This window comes from Astatotilapia calliptera, chromosome 16 (assembly GCF_964374335.1).
Source record: "Astatotilapia calliptera chromosome 16, fAstCal68.1, whole genome shotgun sequence".
NCBI lineage: Eukaryota > Metazoa > Chordata > Actinopteri > Cichliformes > Cichlidae > Astatotilapia > Astatotilapia calliptera.
This window is the reverse complement of record NC_137437.1, coordinates 19576820-19603901: the sequence shown is the minus strand read 5'-3', so window position 1 is coordinate 19603901 and position 27082 is coordinate 19576820. Positions and strand designations below refer to the sequence as shown.

Below are 27082 nucleotides of genomic sequence, written 5' to 3'. Positions count from 1 at the left end.
AGACTGATAAAATCTCTTATGCTTAATTCCAAAAGCACTATTCTATAGAGCGACACGTGCATTCTGGTGATAGTTATACATGTTAATGCTCGTCTTTGCAGAGCATAAATGACAGCCCCACTTTCCCCTCTGGTTGTAGAGCTGCGTACGCACTGGCTATAGACGGCTAATAGCATCACTCCCACATAATGACACCCATCTGGTGTACAGCTCCCTCGGGTCAGGCACATAGCAGGAACACTGAGGATCTGAGTATATCACCATTAGGTGACAGGCAATTGGGACTATTGATTACACTTACACAACTGCCCCCCTAGCTGCTTCGTACACTGTATACACTAACTAAACATTTCCATCAATTTGCCATGGCTTTATGGTACACTAATCAGCCAATACGTTAACTACACTATACTCTAGCTCTGCGTAGCACGAAGACAGTGGGGCAAAGCGCAGTACTAGTTAAAATAAATATAAAGTTGGTGACAGCAATCATGGAGCCAATGACGTCCTCAGCATGCCTAAAGTGTGAAGAAACAGAGGGCTCAGCTGAGGGCTCCGGGGTACTGCAAGTGTGTCTCCACTCAAACAGAAAAACAGTGTCTGTCTGCACGAAAGCGCACTAATTGTTAGTGAAAGATACAGCACTGCCCACTTGAGTCCAAAACATGGCTAACAAACATCCACAATCAGTGGATATGCAAGTCCTCTACAGTACATTATAATATGTTTCCAGGCTTTTAAACATGCAGCAACATTTACGCGTGAAAACATCATTATGGCTTCAAGCAGGATGGGTGACAACAACCACAAGCTTTCCTTTATGTGCTTGAAAACAGATCCCTCCATTCCTGCTGTGGTATTTACATGTTTTATGGAGGAATTAATTACAAGCTGCGTGGACAGTGGTCTTGTGTGCAGTCGCATTCTTATCCCACTGAGAAGCTTCAGCAAACACTTGAACTCCAAGTTGCAGCCATGCATTCATGTCTAAAAAGGTCATATACAAAGGGCTGGAGTCTACGAGATGGCAGGTACTAGTTTTGAAATGATATTAAAGTTGTCTCGGGCAACCGCAAAACAAATTCCCCCACAGAGTTTCTACAAGTTACTTCAGTCTTCCTCGAGCATGTTGATTTCCCAACACGCATTCTTCTATCCACTTCTCCTCTCCTCCCTTAGGCGTCCCTGGCAGTGCACCAGAGTGAGGATGAATAAATAATATGAAGGTGTGGTTGGATGTCTGGGATCATGACTCAGGATTCCATTTCCCTGACAGAAAGCCTGGACGGTGTACGTTTCAGTTGCCTAGCAGCTTTTTTTTTTTTTTTTCCAGGAAAGCTGGAACAATCAGACGGAGCACCAAACACCGAACGCACTCTGGACACAACAAAAGGGTCAACTCCTTTATCCAAGATGAGCTCTGAGGAAAACTGATACCGAGCAGGTAGGCTTCAGGTCCTCGTCACCCAGATGTTGTCACTGTCACTGGACACTTTATATGTGTCTGAAGCATGAAATTGGAGCCTCGTGCTTTCCTTTGTGAAGCCGTATTATGTCATCTCGGTGCAGCCCTGTGAAGTGATCCCCTCATTGACACACAGGACTTTGAACGTGCACTGATTCTCTACAGACTCTAGGAAAGGAATGACATACATGTCTGAGCCTAATAAAGACAACATTCTTCTGTAATGTTGAACACCTTGCAAACGCCTATTGTCTATTTTGCAAAACCTACCTATAGATACAAATCACTTCATTACTCCACGTTTGTTTTTGTGGCTGTTGTTTTATTTCACTTTCATTCATTTCCAGTCCTACATTTAAGTGGGAGATCCTTTGATTCATTCTATGCTCTCATGTATATGTGATAATGTTTCCCTTGGTCTTTAAATGTATATTTGGACTGGTAATCTATCTGCTTTAACTGGAAAGCTCGTTGAGTCAGCACTTCATTCAAAAAAATTCCAAACGGAAGTGACCGATTACATTTTTCTGTCACCCATATCTTCATTCATTAAAAAAATAAATAAAAAAATGCCACCCCCTGGCCACACACACCCACCCGTTCATAATGCCCACGTGCTCTAACTCAGCTGGTCTGAAGTCAACAGGGTGAGAATGAAAGTGAAGGATTTAAAGATTGCCAGCATTCATGATGAGCTCCAAATGTTTTGTGTAAAATGCAAACAGGAGGAAGCTGAAAACGTTGTTTGTTTTAAATATATATTATGATTTATAATCAACAGTCTACCAAATATTGTTCAAAGCTGTGTGGGAGCCTGTTACCCATATCACTCCAAGTGTGTCAGGGGTATACTTAAACCTTAATTATATCACCCTAAAAGGCACGCGTAGTCCTGCTCAACTGATCTGAAGTCAGTTATTTTCTCCAAAAACGTGTGCGTAAGAAAAAGCAGGTCTCTCATTGCTCCATAAAGTTTTAATAGACACTGATGACAGTGAGCGTTGTGGCGCAGAGGAGTGGGAGTTAAGGTGAGTACTTACGACCAGCACCGACGTCCTCACCACCTCCGAGACACTTTGCCTGAGTTCAGCAGCGGTGCCAGGTTTACCCAGACCCCGCGTAAATTTCCTGGTCTCCGGATGCACCGGAGTGGCCATCGCTACGCGTCCCTTGGGATTAATTACCGTCCAATCCACGCGTTTTATCAACAGTTTACAGGAAACTCATCATCGGCTTATCCGCGCCTTCGACCGCCGCTAGTGCGCACCACGAGTTTGAAGTTGGGTCATGTTGTGGTGTGGCCGCTGGTACGACGCTCCTATTCCTCGATTCAGTTTTCGTTCTTGAAAATCAACACATGCCGCATCGCTCCGGAACTCTGCCTTCTCTTATCGGGTATTGTTGACACAATAAAGTGTCCCCTTGAGTAGCGTTTCATTGGCCGTCCATCGCCAGGCAAGAGATGTATAATCTGTTTTCTCCCTTGCGTACTCCGCCTCTTACCGGCTTGAAGTCCTGCCCACTTGCTGTGTGTGTGTAAGCTGGTGGGCCTGGACTTTGGACTGCGTGCAGTTACAGTATGAATGACTGGATCAATGCTTCCCCATTACCACAAAAATCACAACCGTGGCGAACAAGCCTCTGGAGTGTCATCACAACATTCCTCTTTTGTGACACCGGAAACTGGCCTTTAAAACAGTATCAAACGGTACTGTTTTAAAGGCCATTTTTCCAAAGCTACTACAAAAAACAGATTATATTGAAAATAACTGAACTGGTTCAGTGACACACTATAAAAGACTGAATTTATGTACTACTTGTGAGTTAAAAACAAAAAGAGTACTCCCAAGTACTTGTATAGAAGCCTTCTAGCTGCACTTTTCATCTGATTATCTTTATTTTAATTTTTTACCCAAATTATTATATCTATCTAAAAGTAAAGTAATAACTAAAACTGGGAAATGATATTTTATTTAACTGAAAAAAGACCATCCTTTAAAAGAAGCTGACTAAAGTATACCGTGTGCTTATATAAAACTAAAATGAAAATCCTTAAATTGTGTTTACGTTTAGTTTATGTCAATGTGGTCAAGTTTGTCAACACATGTAGGATCAGGGACTTTGGTGCATATGCTTTTTTGTAAGGGTTGGTATAGTAATCATTACCATAAACCTGTTTAATGAGCAAATCTCCCCAGCAAACCAAATGAAAACAAAACAAAAACTCAAAATGAAATAAAAATAGAAAGAATAATAACTTTAACTTTACCTCCATTGGCCTTTTAAAACTATTGTCCACTACCTTTATTTACCATGTAGCAATTTAAACGGTGAAGCCTTACCTTTAACTAACAATTTCAGCTTTTAGCTATCAGTTTATGAATTGCTAAGCTAAAGAGCTAAACGTATTAACGTAATTTAATCCCATCCTTCAATTGCTTATTCACGTCCTTTCAGGTTTCCAGTTACATTTGTTTGCTAATATTACAGCAAAACCTTCTAGCAGTTGCTATTTAGCTAACACCGTTAGCCATTTTGTAAGCTATTTTAGCTATTTTACTATTAAAAATAACTGTATTGATTTTTGCTGCCATTTTCTACGCCTTATAGATTACTTTAACTTCATTGTTAACTTTTCTGTTCATATCTCTTCAAGTCCGCTCAGTCACAGTTAAGCTAATCTTTGGCTAACTCCCTGTGCGGTAGTTATTTGTTAGCCCTGGATGGGAGTCACAGCTGATAGCAGTGTATCCTCCCCACAAAGAGTACAGGACAGAAGGGACACTGTGCAGTGATGGCTTGACTGAGAAAGCTTTCTTGGTCAGTGATGCCATCTGCAGGCCACAGCCAACAGAGCCATAAACACACTGCACATCATCTTTTTACCTACTGAAAATCACCCCTGCCTCTGTACTGGAAAAAATACACAGAACTCGCAACAATCCGAGTTTGAGTATGTTTTTTTTTTTATTGCTTTCATTTCCAAAGAGCTCTCTGCTGTCTGGAAAAAACGCTGCAATTCTAGGCAGAACTGAGGTTTTCCATCTCATATACTTCACTGCAAAACCCTGTCAAATGCATATTTCCATTCATTCAGACCCATAAACAGATCTGTGTTTATATGGGGAGGCAGCCTAGTTTTGTGAGGGCAACGTCGCTTGGAACTGAAAGTTTCTGTTTTGTTTTGCACATAATCCTTAAAGCTTTCAATTACACTTGCCATCATAACGCAGCGATTATGAGCACATCTCACATTTTCTCACACAACTGAATGGGAACTTCAGAGTTAATTTATATATATGCATATATATATATAAAAAAGCAGAACTCTGTGATTGGAATCATACAACAAATTTCAGCAAATAGAACATTTACTTCACTTAAAATGGCATCAGTGGTGATGGCAGCCACCCCTGGCCACAATGTCGAGGTTTACGTCAATAATACGACAAAATAATTTCATTTCCTTCTTTTTGTGCTGGGCCAAGCGTGGTCAGAGCATCAGCTGTTAAAGGGTGACCGTTTTCCTAGAATGAACACGTAGACAAAATGTTTATGACAATGCAGTGAGAGTTTAACTATCTAAGAAAGAATACTGAATATCTAGTATCAATGTGTTCCTGCATTTAAAAACAACCGATGACAAACATGTAAAACCAGAAATAGAGGAAGTGGTTCAGACCATTAGAAAACAGTATAAAATGACATCCTTAAAAAGAGGTTTCAGAGTTGAGAGTAAAAATGCCAAAAATGCAGTCTCTGATGCAGTCTAAACCAGCGGACATGTCACCATTAAAGCATTAAAAAGCACCAAATGTGCATGGACACATGTACAAATGTCCCAGATATGCGTAGAAAAGAAAAGCAAAGAGTCCGGAGTGGGACAGGACGGGCGGATGCCACCCGAAGGAGAAAGGGTATGGAAACTAGGTGAGCCAACTCATTAAGCGTGGGTCTCTTTGCCGTTCAGACCACGAGCTCGACTTGAGGGGACAGTAGCGCTGCGGATGACCTCCATCCACCTAAAGGGCAGAGAAAGGGCTTTTTAATCAGTCCTTGAAACATAGAGGATGAAAGAAAACTTTTAAAAGATGACACATTTGGTACCTCTCGAATGTGTATTCACTCTCTGATCGGAAGTAGTAGACGTGGGACTTGAAATGCAGCTTGAAGACATAGTCCTTGTGGATGTTTTCGGACTCAGAGGGGACGGTGACCGAGTAACCGAGCAGTGGAAGGCTGGCCAATGGGTAATCATCCTAGAGAGGGGGAAAAACAAAAGTGATTTAAATAATTTGGATTATATCCTGTAAATAATTTCAAAAGGAATCAACAGACTGAGTAACAGACATCAAAAATGTAGATGGGGCAAAATATGACACAATCCCTTCCATAATAATGCAATCATGTCATCCCTCTGGTGGTTTTCCAGAGGGATCCAATGAGGCTTGCTCATTGGATCTTAGGCTTGCTAAGTAAAGCAATGCTATACTTTTTGTTTTTTATACCCTTTTTGCTGAAAGTGCACATTTTGTAAAGATCTGTTCGTGTAAAGCAAACAAATTTGACAGCTAGTCTAAACTTGGGTGAATCGAGTGTTCTAGTTTCTGAACTAATGCAGCTTTAGCTTTGGTGTAAGTGTGGTTTTGGCATCTTCATTCGCTTGTATGGTCTGTTAAATGGGCTGGTCCTTCTGTAGTGCTTGTCTGCTCTACTTGAGCAGAAAACATGTGTCTGATGTCTCATCCACCCATTCACACAAGCACCTTTTTCTACACGTAAGTGCTTTCTATAAATCTGTTTCTAAAGACAAAGGGGGACTGTGGTTTTGAGATTGTGGCCCCCAAATTGTGAAACCCAAAACTTAAGAACCACCTGTTCAGGCTTGCTCCTACTTAGCTTTATGTAATTATACTATTTTAATTGTTGTATCTTATTCTTTGTGATTTTTTTGTTCAGTTACATGCATTTATGGTTCGATGCCTGGCTGCTACAGCCCGCCCTCAGGCATCACCAAAGCCATCCACATGAGATATTTTTAAATTATTTCCTCGTCTGCTTTCTGGAAAAAAAGCATACTAGCAGCAGCCAGTGGCTCCCTTCAGCCTTATAGTAGATAGATCTATGGTATCAATTTTAAAAACTTAGCAGCATCCTTATCAAATTATTGCATTCACAAGATTTTCAGAAATCTTGACCTCTAACCTAGAGCTGGGCGATATATCGAGTTTTTAAAACATATCGATATATTTTTATACGAGATATAAGATGTGACAATATCCTTTATATCGATATAGTCTATGTTACGTTATAATTATAGTTGTGGAGCCGCAAGTTTGCCTCTCTTTGGTCCACTTTTGTCTCTACGCAACGTTACTCCGCCTCGCCTTCACTGAAGACAACTCCCCCTCCTACCCCATCGCTTCACGTGCAGGCAGCGACAAGACGGACACGGCAAATCTCCGTTAACGAGTTACTGCGCATCGCCCCATGCGTGGGGCTGGACGGCGTCAACGTGCTAACGAGCTAAACATGCTAACGAGCTAACCGCGCTAACGAGCTAACCGCGCTAACCCTAAAATCCTTTCATTCTCTCAAAAGTTGACAGCGCGCCTTATGTATGAATTCTGGTTGTGCTTGGTGGCCGCGAACCGATTTTATGTGGTACACGGCGTTCAGCAATCTGTCAAAAATGTTTGAGTACGACTTTGGTAAGCTACGGAGCTGCACCGCTTGATAGATTGTCGGCGCATTACGGCTACCGAGGAGCTTCGCGGAGTGATACGTACTGTGCATCAACGTAATATTACCGTATTGTGTGTGTATAAGGACCATAAATGGCACCTGTAAGAGACGTGGTTATGAAGCGGATTTCAAACTCCAGGCTATCAGTCACACAGTAAAACTTGGGAACAGAGCAGCTGTAAAATCTGTCTGTCTTTGTTATTACGCTCAGCGTCTTTTAGTTTACATTTTGACTGCACAATTGTGAGCTCTTTGTTTAGCACAAAAACAACCTTGTTTTCTTTTATTTATGGAGCATTATTATTTAATGAATGCTCATAATTTAATTTTGAGTAATTTTTCATGTACATCTGTGCTGTATGTTAATAAAAGTGCCTGTGTGACATCTGGGACACAGCTTTGACTAAGAACTCTTTTTGTTCTTACTTTATGGCTTAAAAAAAATATCGAGATATATATCTTATATCGCCATTCAGCTAAAAAATATCGAGATATGAATTTTGGGTCATATCGCCCAGCCCTACTCTAACCTTGAGGTTGAGGTCACTGGGGGTTGAATTCCTCCGAGAGTTTTAGCAGACACACTTATGGTATCAATTTGAAAGTCCTACGTGTTGTCACCCGCCCGCCCGGCAGGGTAACGACAATAGCCCATCAACAACACAACGCTGAGGGGTAGTAATGGAAAAGCTCCACTGCTGTCTTTCACCTTTACTGGAAGGTGCACAAGTCTCCATTGCAGAGCATTGACAGCATATTTTACAAGTCTTTTCAACTCAAACGTGTGCAGCACATTTAATTTTCTTGCAACTGTTCCATAAATTTTGGTTTTCCACATAATTTGTGCTAACTTCATGAGCCTTTAATACACAGAGGGAGTGTTTGTTTCTATAAAGTTTAGGAGTGGCATTATTTTTCTTGAAATTCACAGTATGAAATACTGCATGGGAAAACGCATTTACCTCAAATATGGCACACAGATTCGATATTTCACACTGAGATCTGATGCTTTCAAGACCAGTCGAGGGAGCGCACCACCATCCTCATAGTCAAACAACAGGACTTTGAGAGCGTGTACTCCTTACCTGGTGAGACTTGTAGAAAAACAGGCTGAAGTTGGTGAAGACAACCCAGAGCTTCTGCCAGCCGTTGCTGTTCTTGAACTTCCTTAGTAAGTTTCCTGATAGCTGATTCTACAAAGAGAAAAACAAGCCTGATTCTGACGCTTTGAAAGCCATCCATATCTCACTATTAGTGCAACACTCGTGAAATTTAACTTCTACCTGCACTTTCAAACATGCAATCAAGCTACTTTGTCTACTTTTCTAAAGAGGCTTCATTTTACTAGGTATAGCTTCCAACATGATCTGATGTCGTTGTGTTGGTGCTGTTCTCAGATCAACAAAACGAATGTTGCCTCAGGTTCAACATTGCAAGTGACCAATCACATTGTACTGATGTCATAGCTTTGCGATTGCACCATCACACCACAAACCACATCGTAACGCTAACCCCATAACCTTAACCCCCAACCATGAGCAGGTCTTTTCCAAATCGCAATGCTATGACATCATAAAAATGCGATTGGTCAGATGCAATGTTGATCCTGGACAAACACCAACACGAGGAGATCAGATATACTAAAGGTTCCCGCCCTAATCTGACACACACAGTGTGTTCAAATTCGTTCATTTAAATGAATTAGACACACTCAAATAATGATTAAACACACTGAAGCCTGCATAATTATTCCTCCTCTTCACACTGACCATTAGCAGACAGTCTGTTCCCATTTTGCCTGTAGTATGTAAGAGCGAGCATGTCTAGTTGGGAATCACTGGTTTAAAAGAATAACTATAAGGCAGGAAGGAAAAATCACAGTTTTGGCCCCTCTGCAATAAATTATGCTTAATTAAAGTCTTTAATAGTGGTGTTAATACCATAATATTTCACTATGTCGCTATCAGGTATTACTACAACTTTAATTTCAATTTCCTCTCTATAAATCTTGCTTCCTGCGATACAGTTCAAATAAAACATAAACACAGGGCCTCTCCTGTCTGCCTGGCTCCTTTACCTCTAGACTCCTGCAGGATTCACTAAAGGAGAGGCTCTGAACACGGTACCAGCAGATAACAGACAGAGGCACTGGTCCCTGGCCACTCGGGGGCCCCACCAGGGGGGTCTTATTCTCACTGACTGGACTAGGCTCCTCTACCACGCAGGAATGCACAGACGTATGGGGGAAAGAAAGACAGACAGACAGAGAGAGAGAAAAAAAACAGACAGGGAGGGAAGGAGGGACAGAAACACAGAGACTGAGTAGGTGAAACACAGGCATGCAGTGGCAGGGGTTAACACTCAGGCCGACGGTGTGTCCAGGCAAGGCTGTGAAGAGGACATTGTTACAACTACAGAGGAAGAGCAGAACTAGATCAGGACACAGCTGGGTTTTAGGAAGGCTACATCCCAAAACAGGATCCGTTCTGTTAATGTGAATGAGGACGTTTAGCACATCTACGTACTGCTCTCTCTCTCTATTTATAGACGGTCAGAGTTGCCGGGAAGAGAAGAAAAAGGACAAAACAACTCAGGAAAGCCACAGTTTGGAGTTTAGATCAGGACATCACATTGGCTACTGCCAAAAGAAGGAAACGTGAGAACAGTAACCTCCTCGAGGCTGTAAATGAAGTAATCCAACAGTAACTCGTAAAAATAATTCAATGAATAAAAACTCCCCATACACAAAAGATCAGAAGCAGATCGGTTTAAAAGCACTGTGTGGAGGATTTGTTGACTAGCAGTGGTACAGCTGAGTCATGTTTTCACAAACACTGACTGATCCATGGAGTTTGCTTTGATGCAAATGCATGAGGAACCTTATGCATAAGGGTAGCGTCACATCACATCCTGTCACTGGTTTCACACTATTCCATCGACAGACAGCTGTTTGCGTGAATTTTACGGAAGAGGATTAGGGCCACTGGAAAAAAACAAAAAGCGGGCACGTCTTTTTTTCTTTTCCAGAATTCTGAGAAAAAAAAGTCAGAATTCTGAACTTAAAGTCAGAATTCTGACTTTTTCATCAGAATTATTTTTTCTCAGAATTCTGACTTTAATCTCAGAATTCTGAGGGGGAAAAGTCAGAATTCTGAGAAAAAAGTCAGAATTCTGAGAAAAAAGTCAGAATTCTGACTCAGAATTTTTCTCAGAACTCTCAAAAAAAGTAGAATTCTGAGAAAAAATAATCCTGATGAAAAAGTCAGAATTCTGAGAAAAAAGCTAGAATTCTGAGATTAAAGTCAGAATTCTGACTTTTTCATCAGAATTAAAAAAAAATTTCAGAATTCTGACTTTAATCTCAGAATTTATTGAACTTAGAATTCTGAGCTTAAAGTCAGAATAATGACTTTTTTCTCAGAATTCTGGAAAAGAGGAAAAAAAAAAGATGTGCCCACTGCCCCCCAGTGGCCCTAATCCTCTTCTGTAGAATTTAGAAAAAAAGAATGCACAATTTAAAAAAAATTAGGGCAGTCTTAATCCACAAGTTTATAGTTAAACTTATAGTACTGACCCTAAAGAAATGTTTCTAAATCTGCAGCTTCACTTGGCTTGATGGTGACTTATGGTGAATTTGAGCTAAATGTGGTAGTTTGCAACTAGCTGTCATTATAAAAGAGCATGTGGCATTTAAGGACACAGATACCTACTGGAAGACTGAATTTTTAGATCTGACAGTGTGGATGGCTACAAGGAGGAATCCAAACGAGCCATAATGTTGCTTTGTATCTGCTTAATGTGTAAATAAGAAACTGTCGCTGACTATTTTGCCTTCATCAAAACAAAAACAAAAATAAATTAATTATAATTTTCAAAGTGCTGCTCCAAAGTGGTCAATTATACTTTCACAAACCGCTTTATTGCGATTACGTTTGATGTGTTTATTTGCCTTCAGAGCTGCCTTCATTTTTTCATGGCATGGACTAAACAAGGCGCTGAAACATTCCTCAGTAATTTTAGTCCACATTAATAGGATCCCTTCACAGTGCACCTTTAAAAACTCACTTGTGTTTCTTATTTCAAGAGCAAACAAACTTCTTTCATTATTTGTTCCAATCAAACTTGTTTCTGATTTAATAATAAGTGTTGTGACATTTAAAAAAGAGTGACCCTTGCTAATCTTGTTTAAAAACAAAAAAAGCATTAATGCTCCAGCTGAATTAGTAGTTAATGGGATATAGCAACCTGTTAAGCAGCTTAAGGGGGATACTGTTCCCACTGAAAGATCATCAAAGTGAATTCAGATACAGCACACACTCAGAAACAGAGAAAGAAAACAGCGGGGCAGGAGGAGGGGGGCAGGTCTGAGGTGGGCTGATACCTCCACGGCTATGCTAAAGTCCACCATTGACACGCTGGTGTTCCTGTGCCAGCACACGTGCACCATGGTGTTACCACGGTGAGGCGTGGGCTTCTCCAATGACACGTGGGGAGCTGTCATGTCGTCCTCGGACTCTGCCTCCACCGAGGAGTCCTCTGGGCATTCTGGGAAAGTCAGGAGGTTGTTACTGCTAGACAATGAGCAGGATGATGAAAGAGGGGGAAGGAGAGGCGCTAAAACACAGACAGCGTCAGACCAATCAAAAATCAGCATGTATCTGGGAATTCACATGATGTGTCTCTTAACAGTTAACGCTGCTTCATCACAAAGTCAAGCTTCTCACATTCAGCTGTGTGGCTTCGTACTAACTTACTGTTGTCTGTCAGGCTGCTGGTCAGCAGCTCAGATGAAGGCCCGTTGCTGGTTTTTGCCATTTCTATCGCCATCTTTACGTCCTCCATCCACTTGTCCATCTCTACCAAAGAACTGGAGGAAAAAACACACAAATGGACAGAATGCTGAACAAAACAAGCACAAAGAGTCGCAGCAGGGTAGGCCCGGTGGTCAGAAATAGTCTGGTTAGCCCAGCCAAATGTTCCTCTTAAATAACAGTAAAACATGAACCATCTGTTTATTGAGGCAAAGCGAATCAGTTAAACATCTGAGGGCGGGAAAAGCATGAACTCACGTTGTTGTTGACTGCATGCTTTATGAATTGAATTTATTTTTATCTTCCAAGTATACTTTCTTATACTGTTAGCTTATGTTTATTTGATTTAACAAAAAAAAGAAATATGCAGATGAGTTTTTAGTAGCTTTTCTGAGTAACCTGCCATCCTCCTCTCAGGGGGCAACATCCCTCTGTTAGAGGGTAAAGCAACAGACTCTGTGTAGCCAAAGAGGCTAAAAGGGAAAAGACTGAAAATCACAATTTTATGAGCTCACTGTAACTAAAAGTAGATGCTTTTAAAGATGTAACTCAACGGCATCTAAAATATTTTTAAAAACCTGCCACTTTAGGTTCAAGGTGCAAGGTGTTTGCTGGCAATCGTACCTAGCTGCTACTACTACGGACTGCCGTTGCCCAACCAATGTGAAGGCATGAGGTACACCCCACTCATCCTCACTCTCTCTGATCTGGAAGAAGAACACAGAGACACAGAAAAGACATTAGAGAGCTGCAGTATCTAGGACAGCAAAGACCAAAATAGGCAGAAAAGGAGGGAAGGCGGGAGGGCGGATGAAAAGGAAGCGAGAGAGAAGCAAACGTGTATCTGTCCTGAAAATATGTGTGTATGTGTGTGTGTGTTCCTGTCTACCTATCTTTGTGAGGCCCGAAATCTGCATTCTACCATACTTGTGAGAACCAACAGTCACTTGTGAGGACAAACACGGGTCCTCACAAATTTGAAGGCCTTTTTCAGGCTCAAAATATTGTTTTGGTGTCAAGGTTACAATTAGGTTATGGTTAGGTATTAGGGTAAGGGTTAGGGTTAGACATTCATTTTTAATGGTTAGGGTTAGGGTAAGGTGCTAGGAAAACCACTATGTCAATGAAGGTCCTCACTAAGATAGCTGAACGAGCTTGTGTGTGTGTGTGTGTGTGCGTGTGTGTGTGTGTGTGTGTGTGTGTGTGTGTGTGTGTGTGTGTGCTAGAGTGGGGGCAGATGTTCTCTAGTAATGACAAACTGGTGACAGCCGCTCCAACGCCCTGTGTTCTTCTGAGAGACAACGGCACTTACTGTCATGCCATGGAGCGGCAGCTGCCCATGCACTTTGAACTGATTCGTCGCCGTCATCCCTCGACTTGTGTATAAAATGACGTCATCAAACTATTGCAAAAGAGGCAGAGGAGGACACGTTAGTTAAAAATCCTAAGAACAAATTAACAACTCGGTGGCATTAAAAACCAAAACTTAACACTGATATCCTGCACACACAAACGCTTCTCTTCATGCTTATGCAACCAAATCAAATACTCGTGTAAAACACTAAGGCCGCCAAAGTTCAAAGCAACATGTGCTACGTTCCCCTGCTTGAACCTTTGCGGTTGCACTAAATCTGCCAACACCATCTCAGTAATGCATAGCCGGGCAGGATAAAAGCATGATTATCATTTCTGCTGAGATCAGTCAGCTAAATAATTCGATTAGTGATATGAGATGAAGAAAGTGGGACGTTACCAGGAAAAACATTCGCTGCTGCAGCCCTTTTCCAGACAGTTTACTGAGGCAGCCCAACCTGATGAACTCCTGAGGAAAGAAATCATTTGTCACAAAATCTAAACAGAAACAAAAAGTTAAACAAATCTCTCTCCTGTAGATTTCAAACGCACCCGACCAGGAACAACAAGATTGTCGACACCAATCAAATCCTTCTTCAGCTCCAGAAGTTTCTGCAAGTTCTCCATCTTGATTAGGCTTCCCTGAAGCTGGTCCACCACCTCAGACACATCAGCTAGAGCAGCTGGACACCAACCAGAGGTAAGAGATCGTTACAGATGCTCCGTTACACCAAAACACTGAAATATGCTTCTGTGAACTGAGTGTAACACCTCTGCAATCCCTGAAGTCCACATGAGTAGCTGGGTAATGTTTGCACAGGCGCTCCAGGATCTGCTTGTAGTGAATGAGGCGGTGCAAAGGCCGCAGAATAAAGACGTTGAGGGGAATGTAGCAGACCTTTTGCAGCTCGAAGTCTCTGCAGAGACCCTCCAACCTTCGGGACGCCTTGCACGCCTTCTCAAGCTCCAGCAGGATTTCAGACTGCTTACTCAGGTTTGCTGTCAGGGGCTGCAGGTAAGACTTGTTATCCACGAACAGTCGTGATTTTCTCTAATTAAACACGTATAGAAGTTTAACAAAAAGTCACAGCTCACCTTCAAACCCTGAAGGTTCTTCAACAGGACATCTCCAATGCGCTGGTAGTCTCCCTTAATGTGTGCATTAGAGCGTCCTTCCCTTAAAAGAGAAAGACAGCAGTCCCTTTTAAGCAATGTCTCCTAATCAGTGGTTACTATTGGAGCTTATTTCCTGTTTAGCTTGCAAAATCTTCTTTAAAATATATGAAGAATTGCGTCGCTTTATGATGGTTCAGAAAATACAGCTTTCTTAAAAAACTATTTCTATAACCTTTTTGTGTAATGTCCCAAATGTTCTTGCATATTCATGTGTGTTTGCCGCTCTGCTCATGTGTAAATTTTCATTTGCTGTACTTGTTGCCAGCTTTTCTTTTCTTTTTTTATTCATTGATTTATTTTCCTGTGTGAAGCTTATTGTAATATCTGCCTCGCTTTGAGCTACATGAATAAATATTATTATCGTTGTGGACAGCGGATGAGCCGGGTAAGCTACATGAAAGCACTTTAATCTCACTGACTATTCAGTCACACTGCGTTCAAGAATAATTCCAATGAAGTTGGAATGGACGCGTTTAACTTCAAGAAACACCAGCAGGTGTCTCCCTTGAGCATCAGATTCCCCATGTAGGATTCATGAGGAATGGGGCTGCCATTACTGGACTTGGTCAGACTAGTTATTAATTTAATGTTAACGTTTTAGCAGGGAATTTAGGGGGAATATCTCAGTCTGTAAAATGCATCCTACTGCTCTTATGAAAGACAACTTTCTCATCATATTCTTAACAACCAAGGTCCATATCTAGTACAGTATTTGAATATGCAAAGCTGCAAAAAAAGAAAGACAAATGTAGGGGTGGATAATTTGCATATGCATTTGAATGTGGGTCTTATCAGCCGAGTAAAGCACACTATCACTTTCTGCTTTAATTTGGAGCTCTAATGAGTGTGACTAGATACAGGAGACTTTGAAATAAAAATCACGGACTGTAGTTAATGGCCATAAATTTTAACAGCTTTATGCGTCACTTTCTCCGTGTCTGTGAAAAAGTCAGTGTGTACTAGATAAAGCACAATCATTAAGGAGATCAGAGGGCATACACCTACAAACCAGAATAAAGGCAGGCTGTGGTGCAGCATGACTGTTGCTATGGCGATTGTAGCTCCTTGGGTCATCTAAAGGGACCGGACCGCCCTCTTGGGCTAAATGCCAGCAAAACTCATTAAAAATGGGGGAGGAAGTTGTTTTAAATTGAACCGTAACCCCCGACACATCACCGGGCTTGTTCCTGACCCTGCAGGAAATATCTGGAAGTGAAATGAGCCTCACCACAGTGCCAGCCTCTGCTCCACCTCCCTGAGAAAACCTGTGTGGAACTTGTGCAGAGGCTCAAAGGTGGAGAAGATGGCGTCCTTCAGGGAGTCCGGAGTTGCCTCATCTTGTCCCACGGCACTCTGGAAAGACTGGTATCACGGATACATGCATACAGTGATCTTTCAAGCCATTTAACGAGGGAAATACAGTTTAACCATAAAAGTCTCAGTTCACTAACAAAACCAGGTTTTTGAGTGTTTTGTTTTTTTCATTGTGCAGGTGGCAGCGCTTGTCTACTTGTGACAAGCAGGTCATACTTGTGACATCATGACAGGATGTTTACAGATGGTGTTTAAACTCTATTAGAACTTCCTGGTATCTGGATATAAGGCTGATTGTGGGTGAATATTTAATTTTGGCCTATATAAGAAATAAAATACTTGATTTATATGAACTACAGTGCTGTGCAAAAGTCTTGAGCCACCCATCATTTTATTATATTTTGCTTCCAAGGGGCCAGATTTTTCTTGTGTTTTTAAAAAGTGGTCTTCAGCAGTAGTTTTTCATTGGCTGTTTTTTCACTCATTTCTCACTCATAAGTCCAGTCGTTGTACCACTCATGTTAGGATGTAAAGAGGAGGTGAACTGGTGATTCTGGTTGTGTGTCTCTATGACAGGCGACCTCTCCACGGGGCACCCAGACTGTTGCCATATGACAGCTGGGAGAGGGTCCTTAGATTGGATAAGCAGGAGAAAATGGAAGAATGAATGGGTGTTGGGTTTTTTGTTTAAACTGAGGGAATTTGAATACAAAAACGCTATCAGATCCACCATGTAGTACCATCTGAAAAGCATTTGATTGGCAAAATCTTCATTTTTCAGCATGACAATGATCCCAAACACACAGCCAATACAGTAAAATCACACCTGGACAGAATAACACACAGAGGAATATTATCAGTCATGCATTGTCCTCCTCAGAGCCTGGACTTCAATATTACTGAAGCAGTGTGGGATCATCTTGACAGAGAACAGAACAAATGGCAGCCAGCATCCAAAGAAGAGCTTTGCATGTCCTTGAAGAAACTTGGAAAACTATTCTTGAAGACTATTTAAAGGAATTAAAAGAATGTTTTCCTAAGAGAATTTAGGATGTATTGAAGATACCAAATACTGACTTTCAAGCTTGTTAGAATTAAACAATCACCTTTCATACATGTTTACATATGTTTCAATAAATCACAGCAACTATTTCACATTTTTCTAGAAAAATATGAAGAAACAAGGGGTAACTCAAGACCTTTGCACATTTATGTATGATACCAAGGGTTACCAAGAGATCTCCACAGCGATTTTCTTCTGAGAAGAAGAGATAAAGTGAACAGGTAATGAAAAGCCTTTTGCCTCCTTTCAAATCCCTTAATTAGCTGAGGATGAATCGAAGAATCAATAGCCGACCATTCTTAACGCTGTTGTTTCATTAACTCAGAGAGAAGCCTTATGTTTTGTGTTTGTGGACATTGAACAGAAAACAGCTTTATTTAGTTGACGTGATGGGAAAAGAAGTGGGTTTTAGGAAAAGTGAGCGCTGGAAACGAGGCGCCAGCTGTTGTTCAGATGACTTCACCCTTAACAGCAGCGGCACCAACCAGAGCGAGGGAGCACACATACACATGCAGCAGAATAAAAGAACGAGGGCACAAGCCCACCCAAAATATTTATGAGATGTGTGAAAGACTCCTCTGAAAACTGCAAGCCGAGAAAAGCTGCGGCTTTTGAACCTGCCAGTGTAAAAGGAGAGCCGAATCAAACAACGGCAACGCTTCAGTCCAGCCTCATAAGGACATCCTCCTTGATTGCATGTGAAGGAGCGGTACCGCACATTTAATATCCTGTTTGTACCCAGCAATTAAATCTACAGGAGCAGGCTGAAGCAGTGAGTCACAGGCAGAGAGCGCATGCGGGTAAATCCATCTATCTCTTTAAACACAAACACAGTTTAGTATTCACAGCCTTGAACGGGGGGAGATAAATGCATTTCGGAGAACGAGCATGGGGAATGAATAAAAAATGAAATCGCATCTGCCAAAATATTCCTGTGTCACTGCCTGACTATGTTTTGGCGGGTGCTCTGCAATGGAGCAGCTAACCGGAATAATCAATGTTTTCCCCCCAGAGGACAAGCGCAGGAGAAAACAAACAGGAGAGCGTCGGCTTGGCGAGCGACTTGGCCCATCTTACCACGGTCACCACCTCGAGGTCCTTCACATACGTCCGTTCTGTTGTCAGCAGCTCCTTGGCGATGAAGTAGGCTCGATCTGTTGGGAACCTCTGCAAGGGCATCACAAACGAAGGGGGGTGCAATCAGCTCCACAAATGTCTAACAGTAACTTTATTCAGGACAGATAATCTGGGTCCACTTCTATTTTGAGTAGCAACTTTATTTAAAAACAAATCTTTATAATGTCACAACAAGGCAATATATTAAAGTGGCTCTTGGTTACAAACCTTCCTTCGAACCTCGTCTTCATCATCAGTGCGAACGCTGCAGGCGTCGTTGAGCAACGGGCTGGTGAGCGGGGAAGGCAGCCGGCCGTCGGGACTGTGACTGCACAGATCCAGCAACTTCTGACCGTTGACCATCCCGTGGGAGTGTCCAGAGGACGCGGACAGGTGAGGACTGTTGGAAACCACACCTGCACGGAGCCATAGGTGACCATAATGAGATGAGAAAACGATGCACGATAAAGTTAGGCAGCTCTGAGAGCACTTGCCTACTTTAAGCCGCAGACGGGTTGAGTTTTGCAGAAATTAAATAGTAAGAACAATTTTAATGACCAAATTGTTAGAATTTCTGAAGCAAACATGAGGTTTCTTTGCTTTTCTCTGTATTACATTGTTATAAAGCATTTGGTTTTGTTTTGTTTTTCAAACTGATTAAATGACACATTAGGAACAAGCTGAAGTGTGTGATGACATTTTTCGCCATGTTCTGACATTTGTTGAATACACAGCTAATAAATCGAGAATGTAATCAACAGATTATTTGATAGGGAAAAAAATCAGTAGTTTCTGCTGCACAGAAATGTCATCTTTGTCAGATGCCGTGGTGGCATTTGGCTAATAATTAAACTCTCCAGCATTCGATTCATTATCCTACACTGCACACTTTACCTAATGGACACCTTAGCAAGCTAAACCAAACTGTTTCAATCATTGCATCTGAGGTCTGCTTACAGAAAATATAGAGTCAGCCGTGACTCGCTCAACATTCCAGACAACTCTGGCAGTTTTCTTACTACGTCAATCAATACGCAAGCTGAGACAAATACTGCAGGGTGATCGAGAAGAACGGCTTACTTAGTGTCATCCATTCTGACAGCGTTCACTCAGCTTACTTACTATGTTCCGGCAGCAACTTGCTCACCTCTCTCTGGCGACTTCTGGTGTGTTGGCACGAACGCAACAGCTATAACAAGAACGCAGGCCAGTGCAGCTGGTGGCTGCAGTTAGCTCAATGCACAAGTACAGCTGAGGGAAGGAGTGACTCAGGCAAATACACACTACACACAATCTAGAGGAATGCTACAAAGGAGACGGAAAGGTTCTAACACCTACAGTGGGGACCAGACTCCAGAAAATACACCGACTTCAACGGTTTAAAAAGAAGGATTTGGAAAAAATATCGTTTTAACGTCTTTATTGACTCTGCTGAACACATATAGTTCAAAATTGTGTGAAAAGCAGCATAGAAAAGGCCCAGTGAACATCTACAAGAACACCGTGAGCGAATGAATGCAAGACAGAAGACAGACGTGGAAAAAGTGGGGATAAATGCATTCATGCTTCTAGGCCTGTAATAGTAAATGGCTTTATGAATATTTTAGTAAACTGCTTTTTGTTTTCACTCTGTTACTGCTGAGTCGAGAAACGTGTTAATGACAAATGGGTTAATTTGGAAATTCAGAAATTATATAATTTATAACATAAACACAAATCAATTTCACATTAGGTTTAATTTAATAAATTACACAATAAGTAAAAAATACTGTACATTTCAGCTCTTTGTAAATGAGCTTGCTGTTATTTCTCACAGTCTAATTTAATGTAAATGTCAATATCTTACTAGATGTAAAGTATTGAAATGACAGTAATAGCACAGTATATTACAGTACATACAGTAGAGTGCATGCAGAGAGCAGCCAGAGCAGAACAGCAGGACCTGAGCCATACCACAAATCTGGTTCATCACAGCATGCATTGCAAACAAACCATCAAGGACACCAGTGGGTGAGAACAAACACAAGCCTGGCCCACACTGCAGTGATCCAGTAACTCCCAAATCTACATTATCTTAACACCATCTCTTAATTTTGATTTATTATGGATGGATAGACTTCAGTAGGTATTGATAGAAGTGTAAAACCATCATATCTCACTTTTGATATGCCTCTTAATGTCAGCGCTAAAGACTTTCTGGGGGGCAACCGCTGAAGCAGTTGATATGATGGATGAGCAAAGAGACTCTGTGCTTTGAGGTGCTGCCCTTAAACTGCCATTCATACATAGAGTAACGCACGCATTCACCGATACTAAAACCCGCACATTCCTAGGCTCCTGTCATCTACAGTCTCGTTATCTGGATCATTGCAGAAAAGGGAACCCAGAGGCTGGTAATCTTGTTTTCTTGTTTTTTTCCTCAACCACACATTATGAGTTACAGAAAAGATAGACATGCATTCAAAGTTAGAAAAAGAAAAACTTACAAGATCAAACAGTTTCATGCTGACAGACAGGGACAGAGAAAAATAAAGAAATGAAACAGAGAAACAAAAAATGTAAAATAAAGCTCAACCGCTTGTTAAACAGAATACACAAAGACAAGCATGAAGACAGGGGTGCAAAAGAAAGTTAAGAAAAGAGACTGGAAATAAAAGTTAGGAAGACTGCAGCTCGGTGATGCCAAATTACTGCCAGAGATACTTGAACGCAAGTCAAGAGCAGACTGGGATTGTCAACACTGGGCATGAAAAGCCACAAACTGTTGTGGAGTGACCACAGTGTAACACTGCAACACACACGTGCTTTTAACTCTATCAGATGAAGCCACTGCCGGTCCCGCGAAGCTACTACTCACGCAAATCTTGTGATCTCGTAACTGCCAAAACATCTGTGAACAAGAGAGCGCAACTCCCCCCACAGGGCAAGGGCTAAACTAAAACTCTGATACTTTGTGATGTTTTTATGACAACATGCTGATGTCAGATTGTTTTTTTTCAAGGTCAACTTTAACCTTGCGTGCTAAAACTGCTTAGGTACTCATGTCCCCCAAGTGAAGTTTGAAAACGATCCATAAAATTGTGGGTAATATATAACTTTTACTAATTTTCACATTGGATGTGACCTTAACTTTGACCCGATTTTCACCAACATGAAATCAACTCCAGCTGTTATTGATATCTAGCATCACACAAAATTTTGAAAATTAGATCTTGATAGCTGTGGACGCTAGACTGATTGCAAACAGATACACAGACAAGCAAACAAACAGAGCCGATTACACACTCCCTCCCTTTGGCGGGACATTTAAACATGACAGCTAAATCATAAAGTTTGCTTCAAGTTAATGAGTGGAGGTACTGAATATGGATCAGCATCACTTCAGACCAGAACTTCTCACAACAATCAAATAGTAGGTGCTGCATTAAGAGTAAAAAAAGAAAGGTAAATGTACAGAAGTTAACAGTTACTACTACCTCAATGACACATCAACAGACCCCAGAAAATATTAGTACCAAGCACAAAGTGTCTTATGCAGAAACCTTTAAAAAAAATGTAACTAATTTCAAATAGTTAGATGTGTCTATGGACAGCTATGGAGCAAAATGTGGATTTTCCGTAGGGAGTTTTAAGGCATCGTCTGACTTATGAATAAAATCTACAACATTTTTAATCAGCCTCACGTTTCAAACTGTCTGAAAGCCTCTGTACTCTCTGTAGTTTTTAATTAGTAGCCATTGAGTGTAAAATCCTTAAAAGGCACGTGTCTATGTCCAAACGGACATGTTAATATAATTAAAGAACAGCGAGGCTGAACATTAAAGCCGCTCCATGAAATGGGCAAGAAAAGCCTGAACGCATACATTCGGCTACGTTTAAAAAGTGCTTCTACTCAGCAGTGCTGTGCTGTGACCACTATGGACTCGGGAGTGTGTGGATGTGAAAAAGCCTCCTGCTTACGTTCTGACCCAGACCCCTCTAGCTCTCAGTCGCAGATGGTTTAAAACTTTTAGCGCACTTAACAGCTGAAAATGTGTCCGATATCCTCATCGCTGAAGGCATGGGAAGCATCCTCATCTGCCTCCTCATCCAGCTGGAGGCTGCCAAAGGAAAACGTGTTTCTTGGTATGGGGGAACTAGAATTAGCCTCCGCTGGGCTACCAAACATCACGGGGCTGCTGCAGTTGCCCCTGTTATTTTCTAACTCCGACTCGCTGGACTCTGAGCCGCTTGTGTTCGGGCCATCGTTCATTTGAACTGCTCCGTACTGTGTGACACCGGTTGATCTTAATCGTTTCTGCCCCAGACTGGTCCGCGACCTGCCTGGCGCAGTTAGCCCATTGGCCACCATGCGGCGCTCAAGAGCAGCCATGCGTTCAGCCCGAGAGAGGACAGTACGCGATTCTTGCTTTGCAGAGGACGTTCCTTGGACTGCGTCTGCGTCAAAATGGACTTTGTGGAATTTCTGTGAGCGAGGAGATCGGCCCATGACGGGAGAGCATCTGCCGTCATTAAAGTTAAGTGGAGTGGGACTGTAGCCGTTCTGGTCTATGCGACTGAGGGAAGGTGCGTGATGGAGAATGTCAATCACAGGACTGGCAGTGACACCTCTTGAACCCGTCACAGTGGAAACTGTTATAGGGCTGTTGCTCTGCCTCTCTTGGACACCTATGTCTCCTATAATGCTATGAACAGGACTTCGGTCAACCGTTTGGCATGACTGCTTGGGAGAATGTTCTAGCTCATGACTCATGATGAGCGATGCTCTAGAAGAAGAAGAAGACTCCCTATACATCCTACCCAGAAAGTGCTCCTGTTGAGCCTGCAGAGCCCCATTTATCCCTCCAGAGCCAGATCCCCGGGGGAGCATACCCTGTTCTCTATAGCTGTGGTCTGACCTGCTAGCCTGGTCCCTGCCCAAGTAATACTGAGCATCTACATCACTGCAGTCAATGTAGGGAATGGAAAAGCTGCCGCCTTTAGCAGCCCTAGATGCTGGACCTGTATTCAGATGTTCGGGGTGGGTCTGTCGTGTTGGGCTCCTCGTCTCCTCTGTCCTGGATACAGACCCCGTTCTCTCTTCGTGGCCATTTCTCTGATGCGAGGGGCTCATCCTCGCCCGCGAAGCTGCCGGGTCTTCTGCACTCACCAGGACCGACTCCTTCCAGTGACGCCGAGGAGAATCAATTCTGTCCCCAGGAGCACCACTCTGCCAGTACGAGACAGGAACACAGGGTTAAAGAATTTAAAGACCACAATTTATTCATTGTATTCATTACTCTTACTGAAGGCCAGGATTTTAAAGGTTTTAAATAAATTCTACCTGACTTGAAAATACCCTGCAGTACCCCCATGGCTCTGTTTTGTTGGGCAGGCTGGCATCTTCTATGCACACACACATGTGCAGGGATACCACAGCACAGTATTGGGCTACCATGTGTCACCAGAACAGCCCTAGTGCTCCTTATTAATGATTCCCACTCCACAAAGTCTCTTGAACTGTGTTGGAGGGATCAAACACTATTCTTCTAAAAAGATGTTCTCTAATTTGGTGCTATGATGACAGCGTTAGCTGTATAAAACAGGAGTTTATTCATACCAGAAAAATGATCTTGGAGCATAACAGAGTCTTAAGATCCATGCCTCCGGATGAGTAGGCTGTATTTTGCTGTATTTTTACATTATATGCATTTTAAAAAGAGAAAACAATGTGAAAAGCGACACTATGGACTGTATTTGCTCAGACAACAAAAAATGCTGTATGCAACAAATTGCCCACTTAAAAGACTCACATCTGTTGGCACTTCACGGTGGCTTGGAGAAGGCAATGGTGACAGGCGACTGTTGTGTTGGACCCGACTGCTGTACTGAACACGACTGTGTTTCCTGGCAGACAGGATATTAAAGGTCAGCGTTATAAACTCTGAGCACCCTCGCCTGTACCAAATATGTCAAACGTATCTGCAGCCTTTACCTTTCAAACGGGATCTTTTTAAATTCAGACTCTTTCACATATTCAATCACCTGCTTCTGCGTGCGACCGCTGCAGAGATAAATACGAGACAGTTAATGATGAGCTATTCCGCAAGAGCCTTAGTAGACTGTTAAGTGATGCTGTGTTCTTGCAGCCATGATAGACAGAGTTTAGCTCTTTGATGCAAATGCTACCTGAATCTAAAGGAGGAGCCTCGTGAGAAGAGTACCGGCTTGGGCTTGGGCTTAGGTTCCTCAAATAGGCGGAAGAAGGCGTGATATTCAACACAGATCTTCCAGAAGACTTTACAGCAGTCCCTGCTTGGCATTAAAAACTCCAGAGTGTCCTGATATGAACTCTGGGGGACACATCAAGACATTTAAACACAACATCAGTCAGTGAGCTGAAGGGTTTCAATATCTTGTGATGTCACTTACATTTAGATCCGGCCTCAGCTTAATGAGGAAGCGTTTTCTCTTGAAGCTCAGTTTTCGAACTTTAGACCAGTTGAAGGCGTTAATCTTTGTGTGTCCCTGAAGTGATGAAAAACAGAATTCACTACTTTGCACTACTAAACACATAAAAAGCGTTTGATACCAGTTGGGCTGACCTGCACTGATTTTAGACTAACCTGGAAGACCAGGACACCCGTGTGTGCCACAGTCAGGCTTAACTTTGTTCCCTCGCGATCCTTGGCAGGATGGAGCCGAATCCCGTACATCTCCAGCCTGCGAGCAACTTCTAACAAATGGCAGTCTGATTCTGCTGGTGTCTGACCACTGTGGTATAAAACAAAACAAATGAAACTATATTTCATGTAGTGTTTAACAGAAACAAATCTCGGGGAAAGACCATAGGCATCAATAAAGCGAACATACTAACGAGCACTGTCGCAAACCTCCACTGTCAAAAAACAAAGACACCTTCTTAGTGTTGGGTTGTCTATACTTTCGAAAACTGGAAGCACTGGAAGCATACTGTGGTGGTTTGAGCAAATCAAAGATGTGGAGCTACCTGCTGTGGGGACCGCTCGCGAATGAGGGACCAGCTGAAAGTAGCTTTTATTTAACCCACATCTGTTAAACTCTTTAATATCTTTGAAACCTTGGTGTTATTATTGCAACAAAATATTCTGTGTTATACGCTCATAAAAATCTTTTACACACAGGAACACGAGCTTTAAAATTCAATCTATTCATTGTTCACTTTAGAAAGTATTTTCTAGATGGTTTTGGAAATAATTATTAGAGCAGGGAGGGTAAATTCAGACAAAAATGAATCGTATTCCCCTGTTGGATATCTGGCTTATTAAAGTGAAAGACAAAGACAGAGTTCAATCCAGGTTTCTCAAGTTTATCTGAGTTTCTGGAGAAGTGGTGGGAGGGGCTGCAAATGCCAACTAACCTTCCTATTTCTTATCAGTGGATAAGCCTTCCTGTTTCCTGTGTGTGGTAATTAATAAGAGATTTAATTCTACATGGCACATAGCCAGAAGTACTGCAGTCATCAACTAAGAAGGACTCTTGGTGGGAAAAAAAGAGCAAGTTAAAGGGAGCAGTCAGCTCTAACGGAGCTGCTTTCATGTTGCCGCAGCCACCCACTGCGTGCCCATCTCTGGCAAGACACCCTGTAATGCTGAGGTGAGACAAGTGTTAGCAAAGCATTGGCACATATTCAAACCCACGCACGGTTGGGGGAATTTTGTGAAATGTGCTTTAAGGACATTTGGAAAGTTTCCAGTAACATACCACTCCCAAAACGAGTGGCAGTTATAATAGAAAAGCCTAAAAAGAAGCGCCAAGTTCAATCGCCAGCTTCACTTCTCGCAACCTCCTGCACGAGACGCCTCAGAGCGCTCTCTGACAAACTGCGTTTTTAACCTACTGAACTGGCCGACAGCAGCAGCGTGAGTCATGCAGCAGGTTGAAGGAGGATTTCAGATCTCTGTTAGGAGGAAAGTAGTCTTTATAGACAGAGCAGAAGATGAACTCACATCCACTTCTGGCCAGAAGCTGTAAAACAACTTACAAAGACTGCCTTTTCTAAGCCCGTGTATAATAAAAATACACAGCTCTCTGAGAAAGGAGCCTTTCATTCAATGGCTGTTTTCCTGAATGTGCCACCTCTATAATAAAAGTTCCCAGTGGGACACGCACGCGGTCTGAAACAACATTTCCTGTTGACGGGTTGAGAGAGTAATTTGAGCGCAGCCATGCCTTCAGTGACCTTATGAAGAGAGTTAAACAGAAACTACGACTGGAACCAAACAACTGCCTTATTTTAAAACCACTGTGCAGCCTTGAATCAAGATCTCTACTCACATATTCTTTGAGTGAAACTCCATGATTTTGTCAATGAGGGGCATTTGATCTGGGATGTAGTTGTTGTTGAGGAGGTGTGACCGGCACTGGCTCTCCTCAAAGTCTCCAATCTCAGCTTAAGGGAGACATGAAAGAAAGGGGGGTGAAAAAGCTCATGTTATACAAAATAAGAATAAAATAAATAAGAATTGATAATAATGAGAATAATAGCAAAGAGAGTCAATGTAGGGTGCTTGTAAAAGCGCTTCAGAACGTGGCTTTTCTGGAGGAATTAAAGGTTTTTCCTCTTTTAGTGTTTTATTGATACAAAAAAACTTTCATCACTATCGTGTGACAGACTGCAGCAGTGAAAATGCTCAGATTTCCTGGCATTGGCACCATCTAACTAAAAAATACCCACCGTAATACACAGATAATCAATTTGCAGTGGTGTTAAGTGTGCACTGTTACATTCACGGTTAAAAGAAAGCATTTAATCTTTAGATGAAATGTTTTCTGTATCAGGATATAATAAAAATAATCCGTGTCTTAGCTGCTCTTAAAATTAGGTAAACAAATCCTCTGATGAACAACAACACATGACATCTTACACCCTTTAATTATTCATTTAACAAAAGAAATTTATCAAAAATGAAAAAGCAGTGTGTGAAAAACCCTCACTGCTTCTGCAGGAAATATGAGGCTAAGTAGCTGCTGGGTGCTGATAATCAAATGCACTTGATTAACTGATCATCAGCGAGTGCG

General features: G+C 42.0%; 2 protein-coding genes and 1 long non-coding RNA gene across 7 annotated transcripts in view; 1 reads left to right on the top strand and 2 right to left on the bottom strand.

Moving 5' to 3' along the window:
• zmp:0000001200 (dedicator of cytokinesis protein 9) overlaps positions 1-3077 on the bottom strand; it is a 79914-nt gene extending 76837 nt beyond the window's left edge. Inside the window, exon 1 of one of the 3 annotated variants that reach the window (XM_080290641.1) lies at positions 2506-3077. In XM_080290641.1, the coding sequence (XP_080146767.1) occupies positions 2506-2622 (117 nt within the window). In that variant the 5' untranslated portion in view covers positions 2623-3077. The remainder of the gene's footprint in view (positions 1-2505) is intronic. The other 2 variants (XM_080290639.1, XM_026144455.2) reach the window with 2 other exon arrangements.
• Positions 472-18722, top strand: LOC145420987 (uncharacterized). The gene is made up of 5 exons (XR_013902232.1): positions 472-2493; positions 13914-14074; positions 14195-14389; positions 17031-17148; positions 17940-18722. It is a non-coding gene; the product is annotated as an uncharacterized LOC145420987 (long non-coding RNA).
• LOC113007666 (FERM, ARHGEF and pleckstrin domain-containing protein 1) overlaps positions 4408-27082 on the bottom strand; it is a 59999-nt gene continuing 37324 nt past the window's right edge. Inside the window, exons 7-27 of one of the 3 annotated variants that reach the window (XM_026144457.2) lie at positions 26339-26453; positions 24649-24796; positions 24455-24550; positions 24212-24375; positions 24018-24086; positions 23836-23929; positions 23045-23252; positions 18272-18459; positions 18005-18094; positions 15779-15912; positions 14470-14551; positions 14146-14383; positions 13927-14057; positions 13775-13843; positions 13334-13423; positions 12646-12728; positions 11965-12077; positions 11592-11824; positions 8296-8403; positions 5573-5724; positions 4408-5487 (exon numbers count right to left, since the gene is read on the bottom strand). In XM_026144457.2, the coding sequence (XP_026000242.1) occupies positions 5409-5487; positions 5573-5724; positions 8296-8403; positions 11592-11824; positions 11965-12077; positions 12646-12728; positions 13334-13423; positions 13775-13843; positions 13927-14057; positions 14146-14383; positions 14470-14551; positions 15779-15912; positions 18005-18094; positions 18272-18459; positions 23045-23252; positions 23836-23929; positions 24018-24086; positions 24212-24375; positions 24455-24550; positions 24649-24796; positions 26339-26453 (2684 nt within the window). In that variant the 3' untranslated portion in view covers positions 4408-5408. Of the gene's footprint in view, positions 5488-5572; positions 5725-8295; positions 8404-9287; positions 9425-11591; positions 11825-11964; positions 12078-12645; positions 12729-13333; positions 13424-13774; positions 13844-13926; positions 14058-14145; positions 14384-14469; positions 14552-15778; positions 15913-18004; positions 18095-18271; positions 18460-23044; positions 23253-23835; positions 23930-24017; positions 24087-24211; positions 24376-24454; positions 24551-24648; positions 24797-26338; positions 26454-27082 lie in introns of all 3 variants that reach the window. The other 2 variants (XM_026144458.2, XM_026144459.2) reach the window with 2 other exon arrangements.